Raw genomic sequence first — 11,082 nt, 5'->3', positions numbered from 1 at the left:
ATATATATATATATATATATAGTCTTTTATGTTTTAACCCTTGTTTCTTTCATGTTTTAGTCAGTAGCAGGGGTGGATGCTCTGAGAGTGTAGCTGCTAGAATAAGAATAGCCTGGGCAAAGTTGAGAGAGCTCCTACCTATTGGTGACAAAGGGTCTCTTGCTCAGAGTAAAAGGTAGACTGTATGACGCATGTGTGTGTGAACAGCCATGCTACATGGCAGTGAAACATGGGCTATGACTGCTGAGGATATCGACATGCTTGCAAAGAATGAAGCCAGTATGCTCCACTTGATGTGTAATGTCAGTGTGCATACATGACAGAATGTAAGCGCCCTGAGAGAAAAGTTGGATTTAAGAAGCATCAGATGTGGTGTGCAAGAGAGACAACTGCGCTGGTATGGTTATGTGGTGAAAATGGACGAGGATAGCTGAGTGAAAAAGTGTCACACCCTAGCAGATGAGGGAACCTGTGGAAGAGGTAGGCCCAGGAAGACCTGGGATGAGGTGGTGAAGCACGACCTTTGAATGTTGGGCTTAACAGAGGCGATGACAAGTGAGCGAGACCTTTGGAAATATGCTGTGCTTGAGAAGATCCAGCAAGCCAAGTAACCATAACCGTGGCCTGTGCCAGTGTAGCATAACCGACCCATTTAAGAGTACGCTTCAATCATTGGGCAATAAATTGTACTTGCGAAGACTTGTTGAGTCAAGTGAAGTTGTTGTCATGGCCGATGACAGTACCACCTGATTGGTGGCACATAAAAAGCACCATCCAAGCGTGGTCAATGCCAGTGCCACTTGACTGATCTCATGCCAATGGCACGTAAAAAGCACCATTCAAGTGTGGTCAATGCCAGTACCGCCTGACTGGCCCTTGTGCCGGTGGCAGATAAAAAGCACTCAGTACTCTCTCAGAGTGGTTGGTGTCAGGAAGGGTATCCAGCTGTAGAAATTTTGCCAGATCAGATTGGAGCCTGGTGCAGCCTCCTGGCTTGCCAGACCACAGTTGGACTGTCCAACCCATGCCAGCATGGAAAGCAGATGTTAAACAATGATGATGATGAATCTTTTATGTTTTAGCCCTAAGGCTGTGGCCATGCTGGGACACTCAGTGGAATAAGGTTAAGGCACCTAGTTAGGATGGAATAAAATGCAAGCACAGTAATGTTTAGATGGTACACCTGTACCAACTTTGGTAGAGGAGTACTGGCAGAATGATATTCGGCTGATGTATTCAATCAATTTGACCCGGCTGAGTATATAATCCACTCTTGAGCTATTCAGACATGTACAATTTATTAAATATATAGTCCATGTGAGGGTCATGTTCTGGGATAAATAAGTGACAATTGAAGGACAGGTATCAAATCATTACGGCCATTTCTAACAAATTCTTTAATTGATAAATGAGTATATTATATCATTATAAAAAAAAATCATTGATTGTTCTCAACATATTCCCCTCTCAGATTTTCACGTTTATTGTGGCAGTCCTTCAATTTTTCTAAACCCTGTAAAAGAACTTGGAAGGTTGAACCTCCAAGCAGGCCTTCCGTAATATGTTTAAAGCCAGGAACTTTTGTTTAAACACTTTTCAGCTGCAATATTTCATCCAGGAAAAGTCCCTTTAAGACGTAGAGTTTTAAAAAGCACCTGTAGACCTCAAACCAAAGCAACTTATACAAAATGTTTAAACAAAGCACATTAAGTTTGTTTAATCCAAAATGTCTACATTATCAAAGCTGCTTCCGACTCAAAATTTAATTTTTTCTTCCTACTTGCATAGTGCTGTTGCACATCAATACATAGATTTTATGCACATGTCTCAGACAAGCGATTTCAATTTGTTTCACAGGTGACTTAAATATTCAGCACCAATGATTTGAAACAGCAGTAAAAGAACAATTTCTCTCACTTATTCACCTGTCAAAGTGATTCATTTCACCTGGTTTGGAGACATAACAGTGGAGTTTAAAACTCTACATCTTAACCTTTTAACATTTCAACCAGCTGTATTCAGCCCCAAATATTCTACTTATTTTATGTTCAAACTGGCCAGATCCAGCCCCTCACACCTATCCTACAATGTCACTATAAAAATAAACAATCATGTCATCAAAATTTCAAAGCTATAACATAATTCATGATTAACACAAAACAATGTGAATAAATAAGCAATACATTTGACAAAGGAATCTGAATGCTAAAGGGTTAAAGGGACTTCCCATGGACAAAATGCTGGAGCCTAGAAGCATTTAAATGAAACACATTAAGTATGGAACATCTAAAATATTCATACACATTGCTAACCAGTAAACCATTTTTGTATTCGCTCTCTGTTTATTTTCTTGTGTTCCTTTCCGATGAAGAGCCTAGGCTCGAAACATAAAAGACTTTCTCACCTTCCCAAGCATTAAACTAATATACCTGTTTGTTGTTTATACACCCGTCTTCATCTTTTGTTTTCTTGTAAATTCCAAATATATAGATAGGTATATATACACACACACATATATACATGTGTGTGTGTGTATATAAATATATATACATACATATACACACACATACACACACACATGTATATATGGTAATTGCACCATCTTCACATATGATTACCATCTATTTGTGTTTCCTCACTGCCAACAGAATTTCTGACTTTCTATCCATGGCCTTCTAGATTACTATGCAGCCCCACTGCAATTCTGCACAGTCTGAAGCCCAGAAGACAGATGAAAATTGTAATCTTCTGCTTCAAACAGGTTAGGGCCATCCACATTGCCAGCCTTCGACCCCCATAGGACTTTGAGTAGATTGAATAGCAAATGAGGTCACCATCAATAAACATCTATCCATAACTGGATTATAGTGAGAGATGGTTTAGCTGAATATGAGAAATATGCAGAGAACATTGTTCAATTGCATGTAGTTTTTCCTAAGGAACAAACTAAACTTAGCCACCCCTTTATCTTACTCTCTAACTCACTCCCCTTTGGGGTATCCATGTAGCTACAGCAAGACACACTTGTATCTGTCCCCCATCTTTACCTTAAATCTCTCAACTGGCACAAAGCTACACACCCTTAATACTACTCCCCACTTCCCTGTTGAGAGGGTTTTGTCATGCAAGTTACCTGGTGACCCTATCGGTGATGGTGCCACATAACAAAACACCCAGTACACTCTGTAAAGTGGTTGACATTAAGAAGGGTATCCAGCCATAGAAACCATGCCAAAACAGACAATGGAACTTCGTGTGTGTCCCCCACCCACTAGTCTTGCCAGCCCCTGTCAAATTGTCCAACCCATGCCAGCATGGAAAACAGGCTTAAATGAACCAATCAGTTCTAGAGAGTTGTTGTACTTTTCGACAATGCATCCAGCAATGATAACTAAGAGTTAGGCAAACTAAGCTGTTGAGAGTCAAATATCTTAGTTCAGATACAACACAGTTTTGGCTATGAATGGTTAAGCATACTTCCAGGAGTTTGAGACCCTACTGTCAAAACCTACATATGATCCAACTTCCATGTATAATGATCTGCATTTGCACACTTTTTTAATGAAAAGATGAAAAACATTTACTAAAAGAGATGTAAAATGGATATAAAAAAAAAAAAAATCATTTCCTTACTTTCAGATCTCTGTGCAAAACTCCTTTCTTATGTACATAATCCACAGCTTCAACAATTTGATCAAAGTAATCTAAAACAACTTCAGGATTCCGCTTCTCTGTATGTTGTGTGAGCCAGTCTTTTAATGTTTCACGCTTACACAACATCATTTGTATATAGAGATACATTTTAGGACTATTGTTTTTCTTGTTTTTTGAGTTATTATTATCTTTTTTACAAGCCACTTGGTTCGTTGATTTAATGTCATCAACAGTCAAGTGTTTCTCACTAGGAAAGAGCAGTTGTGTTGAATTGTCATAACTGCTAAGTCCCTTCTCTTCACAGCCTGAGTCTTGGAATACTATACTCAAAGATTGATCAGATTTTTCATATTGCTGAAAAGGAATTTCTTTATTTTGGCTTTCATTGCTACTATTGCTCTGCTTGCTTTCATTTTTGGAAGAGGTACTTTGTAGATTTGTGTCAGAGATACTGAAAGAACCGCTCTCATCGTTTTCTTTATAACTTGAGAATCCACCACTAACACCATTAGTCTTTGGGAAAATATTTGAAAAGTCGAGATCATTGAAAGGTCGCAGTGGATTACGATCAAGACAATCAGCAATATGATTATTGGGTTTTTCTGAGGTAACACCAGAGGGAGTTGTGGTCTGTGTAACTGGACTAGGAGTAAGACAAACGCTGAAAGGAAAGAACATAAAATATTCACCTCACTGAACAGAAACAATTTTCAATTGCATTCCATCAAATATTCAAATTAGCTTAAAAACGGAATTACCTGTGTTACTGACTAGAAAGATTTTACTAGATAAGCTTGAAAAAAATAGAAAAGCTGTTATAAATTAGTTACAATGTCAGATTAGATTTGCACCTGAGTGCTTGACCACTGATTAGATTTGAACCTGAGTGCTTGACCGTAGATTAGATTTGCACCTGAGTGCTTGACCGTAGATTAGATTTGCACCTGAGTGCTTGACCACAGAGGTTTATTTTAGACAAGTGGAAGAAAGTTTTATACATACAAACAAACCAATTTAAATATTTTCAAGATTGACACTACGACTAATTAGCAAAGTAAGGAAACTAACGACAAATGAACGAAGCAAGTCATAAGAAGAAGCTCTTCTAATAATAAAATCTTAGCAACAAATAACGGTGAGAATCTGAAAATTGCAGAATCAATTCAAAATCTTCAGTAATTAATTTCAAATTTGAAAGTAACTTAGGTTTTAGGCTAATGGTTTTGGGAGATGATAATTAAGTGCTAAGACATGGAGATTGAACCAGCAATAACATATGGGGAAAAGGAGGAAGAAACCATCCTTCATGGATTACTAGAGTAGAAAGTACCACATCAAGATATCTAATTACCGTCAGGTCAGAGACATGATCTAAACACTTGCAATAGAGTTGGCTTTCCTAAAGACAGCTGAAAGCTAAATAGTGGTGTTAAATTGAACAACAGATTAGGTCTGTCACCGATATGGGAAGCAATAAAGAAGATATATAATTTCATTTCTTCGGATAAGTGATGAAAATGAATATTGAATGGTAACAGGAATAAGCCAACACAAGTCAACTGTCAGATAACCATGAGAAAATTCAAACGGTAGTGACTGAAATAAAGGGGAAAAAAATAATCCATCGCTATTTTTAGTTAACAATTTTCAAGAATGTATAATTTTTATCATCAGTAATTCTTTCTTGAAGAAAAGAAAAGGTACAACCATACCTCCATTTATTTCTCTTACACACACACACACACGCACACATTCCAAATGATTCAAAGGAGACTGAAATGAATATTAACTTACTTATTCCCCAGTTCTAAATCCATCTTTTCCTGCCATCCAGCAGGTGGGCATTCAAACCAAGATTGGAAATAACGAACAATTCCAGCATGGTCAAGACTTGCAAGTGTGGTCACTTCTCTCATTACCTTTTCTTCACTGCTTGCACTGAAGAGAAATGAAGAACAATCAAGATTTTCAAGAAATTTAATTTAAATCAATAGAAATAATCATATTTAATTAAATAACTTCAAAAAATACCTTCAAGATTTTTGAATTAAACATATTTAGATTAATAGAGCAAAATGGCTGAGTTCCTTTCGAATGCGGAGAAGTGTTGGGCCTTGAGAAGAAGACCCATCAAACCAAGCAAAATTGCAGTTGTGGCAGATACTGGTGTCACTCATATGGCACCCCTGCCGGTGGCACATAAAAGCACCCATTACACTCTCAGAGTGGTTGGCATGTTAGGAAGGGCAAATGAGACTGGAGTCTGGTGCAGCCTTCCAGCCTTGCCAGCCCTGGTCAAACAGTCCAACCCATGCCAGCATGGACAACAGACGCTAAATGATGATGATGATGATGATGATGATTACAAGATAAAGTGTTGGCAGAATATAAGAACCTAAGTCAGCATTCTACATGGCCGAAAGTCCTGATAGTCATGTATCTGACTCCAAAACTGAGGAAATGGGATTGATTCGGTTATACGGGGAAGCACCTGTCAAGTGGTGCTAATCAGAATTTCTCATCATTTCTTCACATGAGGTGCAGTGGAAGAATAGGGAGGTTATCAGAGAAAGTAGCGTTCATATGTGGAAGATGCACAGGAGTCATAAGAAGAGCAGATGCTTGGGAAAATGCAAATGCCCCAGAGGACTGTTAGAAGTAGTGGATGATGATTGCTACTGAGGGGATACAATTAGTAATGGGGGAGGATGTACAAAGAGTGTAATAGCTAAATTCAAAGAGCTTTTTTTTACCTCTCTTGGCAACCAAAGGTCTCTCTCTCTTTCTGAGTGAAAGGAAAGTTGTGTGATGCATGCATACAAACAGCAATTCTACAAGGGACATGCAAAGGTTAGAGCGCAATGAGGCTAGTATGCTCTGCTGTATGTGTAATGTTAGTGTACATTTCAACAGAGTGATAATGCTTTGAGAGATAGGTTAGGCATCAGAGGAATTAGATGCAGTGTGCAAGAGAGAGAGGACTGAACTGGTTTGGTCATGCGATACAAATGGAAGCCAACCGCTCCATAAAGAAATGCAGATCTCTCAAAGTGGATGGAAGTGGAAGACCCAAGAAGACACAGGCCAAAGTAGTGAAGGACAACCTCAAGGCACTGAACCTTTCAGATAACAAACGACTGAGATACTTGGAACCTTGCTGCATTCAAGAAGACCGTCCTGCAAAAGTTGTACCAGAGCCATGGACTTTTTAAGTCCTCATGTCGGTGCCATGTAAAAGTGCTCATACAATGCCATGTTAAAAGCTCCCAGTGGTTGGCATTAGGAAGGGCATCTAGCCAGAGAAACAAGCGAAATTAAACTGGAACTTGGTGGTGAACTCCTGTCAAACCATCCAATTCATGTCAGCAGATGTTAAATAATGATGACGATTTGGACCTTGGAGATGTAAACTATTGACAACTTAGTAAAGCTAAAGTTTATAATGGCAGCTTCGTACCAAGCCATTACATTGTTAAGAAATCTTATGCTTAAACCTTATACTTTGATTAACTTTCAAACTAAAAGCAGTTCATCTCTGTTATAGACATTGATTGGGGAATCTTAGACTGACATTTAAAAAAAACTGCCTAAAATACTAAACAAATTTAGAAATTGTAATATTTTTATTGTTTATATTTATGTTGAATTTTTGAAAACAAATAAAATGTATTTTACACATATGCTACCAAAGGTTAAAAAAAAATGTCACTAACCATTTTGGAAGGCATATTCTTTTGACAGCATACTGACAAGAATCAAATTTATTTTTAGCTACAAAGACAATACCAAAAGCCCCGTGGCTGAGTTTCTCGACATGTTCAAAATCTGTGTAATATCTGTAAAAAACAAAACAAAACTTTCATTTCACATTTCAAAGATAAAGAAGAATTTTTCAGGCCTCACAGAGGAAACGACAATGGACCAAGATGTCTGGCAATATGAAGTTCTTGAGAAGACCCTCCCATGTCAGCAAAACTGAGTTTTAGAAGCCCTGTGTGTGTCCCACCCACACTTAACGAGAAAACTTCTCACACACTCTACCCCAACAAACCAAACTACGTCTCTTCTCTTCCTCACATTTCTGCTTCAGGTCCTATGATCACCCCCCACTCCCCAACCCTGTCCTCTTGACCCTGTCTCACTGTATCAATGATATCTGCTAGCCCGTGACCTGTGTGTTCCACCCACACGTAACAAGAAAACTTTTCCCTCACTCTACCCCAACAAACCAATCTGCATCTCTTCCCTTCCTCACATTTCCTCCTTCATACATTTTGCCTACCCCCCCCACTCCCCAATCCTGCCCTCACAGCCCCTGTTCCTCTGCATCATTGCTACCCAGCAGCCCCCCCACCACCACCACCACCAACTCTATGCATACCCAGGTTTTCGCCACCCCTCTCCCTCCGCTCCCTCTAATCACGCCTCCTTGCAATATCATGCCATTTATTGAGAGAGAGAGAGAGAGAGAGAGAGAGAGAGAGAGAGAAAGCAGGACTTACTTAGAAACATACTCTATTTCGCTGGGGACTTGTAATGAACCTGGTCGGGTAAGGTCTTCTTTTGGTTGTTTGGACACAACTAATTCTTCACCAGATTTTGTCTCATCCTGGACGTAGTTTAAAGAAAAACATAATTAGAACATAGAAATCAATATAAAACCTAAATACTCAATGCAACTGAAATAATGCAGATGAGAAGCTGAAGCAAAATGCTAAATATATGTTCTCTGACTTGATTCACTTTATTAACACAGAAAAAAAATCTCTTTAAGCTTCATTGAAAATTAATTCTTTGTTGCAAAGGTGTATTGTGTATGTACTGTTTACCATGTGGCTTATGTGAAGGTGCATGGCCAAGTGGTTAGAGCATTGCACTCACAATCACCAGATTATGGGTTCGATTCCTGGACCAAGGGGTATGTTTTGTTCATGAACAAACCACTTCATTTCAAGTTGCTTTAGTCCACTTAGCTGTAAATGGATTAGTCTGCAACAGACTAGTCTTCCAATCAGTGGGGGTGCAATCATTCGTAATTCACCTTTTGTACCTTAATAGCTTTGGTTAGATGAAAACTAGCTTTGAAATGGCTGATAAAATATTGTAATAGACACAGTAGAGTGCTGATGTCAGGATAGAAAATGTGAATCTTTGGATAGTAATTCTCTCAAGCAGACCAGTAACAATTCTACAGCATATTCTGAGAAAGACTTTCTTTTGCAATCATACAAATTCTGTAAAAGTGTCATCAAATTTTGTACAAAGGTTTCTCCAAGTTACTTTCTTCAAGTTTTGGCAAAGCCAAATTTTTAACAAAAATCATTCTTGATATTAATTTAAGAAATAAATTTGTTAGAACAACTAAGCAGCTAACAATATAAGGATGTCTTATTGTGCAAATGACCACTGACCACTACTGTGTAAGAGTAATGCTTCAGTCTAACAGTGATTCCACTCAACAACTTCAGAAATTAACTGGGATTTAATCTCTTGGGTGTGGTTTGTATTTTGCTTGGAGGAATATTATATTAAACAAGACATAATTCAGTTTATCAGTAACACACTTGTAGCTGAAGTACACTGCATACAATGTGTAAATAAAGTGAATTAAATTCCATTTTTTATAATGTTCTCGGCACACAATGTGCAATTTAGTAATAAAATGGAAATAATTAATCTATATCAAATACAGAAAATAGCAGTAACTAAGTCCCCAATGTGCAAATGTAAACAAAACAGAATTAAATGAGATACTATTTCAAATAAATGTGACATTTCTGCAGATCAGACTACATAAATATGATTCTAGGCTGACCTATGGAAATGTTTCAAACGACGACTAAACAATGTGAGTGTAGAGAGAAGTTGATGCAGGAACTATTACACCAACAAAGCAAAAAAGCATTTATTTTAGACACACTGACATTGATGCTGGAGAGAATTTATATAAACTGGAGAAAGCAAACATTTTGGTGAAATGTATGCCAATGCATAAGTGTTTCTGTGAATCATTCTTACCAAAATACATGGCAGGATCTCCAACATAGACCGCAGTATAAGATTAAAAGACTCTATCTACAATAAAAAGTTTATTTATTCAATCATTCACCTTCTAATAAGTAATAAAGATCAAACTGGATTAATTTAACTGAATAGCCAACATTAATATTTCTAATTTTGGTGATTACAATTAAATAAGTCTTAGACATACATATAACTCAATCTAGAATGAGGTGGTGACTCAGCAATAAAGAATTAAACTAAATGATTTTAGAAGCTTATAATTGAAAATTTTAATAACTTGTTGATCTTTAATACTGACACAAGGTCACAGATATTATGAGTTGCAAAAGCAGAGAACAGTAGTTGTTGGGTTTCCCAAAAGGGTCACTTCCTTTCAGACTATGGTGGCTTACATCCTTAGGCAAAATCTTGATCGTATTCAAATCAAAAGCCTCACCATCAAAGCAATCAACACATCAACAAAATCTGTACCTATCTCACTGATCTATCTCACTATACTTGTGAGCTTGTCTTTGCAGATCAAGTGTGGTGCACATGTCTTGTTAATATCCTATGAGAATGTTGTAGCTGAACTCAGCCTCTTTGATCGTATACATAACCAAAAGAAAGCCATTCACCAATTTATTCGAATGATGGCACACAACAAAGTCAACAAAGCTGGCCTTCTTCAGGATGTTGTAGAAAACATTATGTGTAATATGAAGGAGCTGTCTTTACATTACATACACAAGGTTTCTCAACAAGTCTCAAAACACGGCATAAGCATAAGGTCAATGAGTAGATTTAAGGGCCAATGCAGGGTAGGCTTCACTGGCCACTGCTAACGTGTTGAATAACAGCCACATCAAAAACTCTGCACCTCAACAGAAGACAAAACCACTCAGTACACAGCCAGTGAGAACATGAAACTGGAAATGAATGAAGTACAGAGACAGTGTAGAATGTCAAGATGCATCGCAGCCATTTAAGTCTGACCACTTAAAAAAATAAACGACGAAAGGAGGGGGAAAGATGCGGTTCTTGATTGGGACCACAATTTACTGACTTCAGAAGAATGAAAGATAAAGGATGACCTTGGAAGGATATCGAGATTCATTTAGACATACTTCTTTGAAGAGGCCAGCAGAATAAGAGTCTGTTAACCGTTTCGTTACCATGGTTATTTTGGGATGTTCAGTGTTTCTTTCAATTAATTTTAAATATAACAAAGAATTTAGAAAAATAACTTAGTTATCATTAAGCTAGTGTTAGGAACATAAATTGTAACTAAGGTTTGGTGGAAGATTTTTATTCAGAACTTTTGGAAACAAGACATTTGTACTACAGAGCCAGAGGCGGTTTCAGCCGGGTTGGTATCAAAAAGGTTAAGATACTAAACTATGGCATTGGGAATTTGTAGACCAA

The 11,082-nt window shown here is 37.7% G+C and overlaps 1 protein-coding gene across 2 annotated transcripts in view; it reads right to left on the bottom strand.

Annotated features, from left to right (window-relative positions):
- LOC106870753 (eukaryotic translation initiation factor 2-alpha kinase 3) overlaps positions 1-11,082 on the bottom strand; it is a 58,471-nt gene that overhangs the window by 13,042 nt on the left and 34,347 nt on the right. The window contains exons 12-16 of one of the 2 annotated variants that reach the window (XM_014916948.2): positions 9,673-9,729; positions 8,157-8,263; positions 7,368-7,490; positions 5,449-5,592; positions 3,634-4,315 (exon numbers count right to left, since the gene is read on the bottom strand). In XM_014916948.2, the coding sequence (XP_014772434.1) occupies positions 3,634-4,315; positions 5,449-5,592; positions 7,368-7,490; positions 8,157-8,263; positions 9,673-9,729 (1,113 nt within the window). The remainder of the gene's footprint in view (positions 1-3,633; positions 4,316-5,448; positions 5,593-7,367; positions 7,491-8,156; positions 8,264-9,672; positions 9,730-11,082) is intronic. The other variant, XM_014916949.2, reaches the window with a different exon arrangement.

This window comes from Octopus bimaculoides, chromosome 2, assembly GCF_001194135.2.
Source record: "Octopus bimaculoides isolate UCB-OBI-ISO-001 chromosome 2, ASM119413v2, whole genome shotgun sequence".
Lineage (NCBI taxonomy): Eukaryota > Metazoa > Mollusca > Cephalopoda > Octopoda > Octopodidae > Octopus > Octopus bimaculoides.
This window is presented reverse-complemented; position numbering and strand designations above follow the sequence as displayed.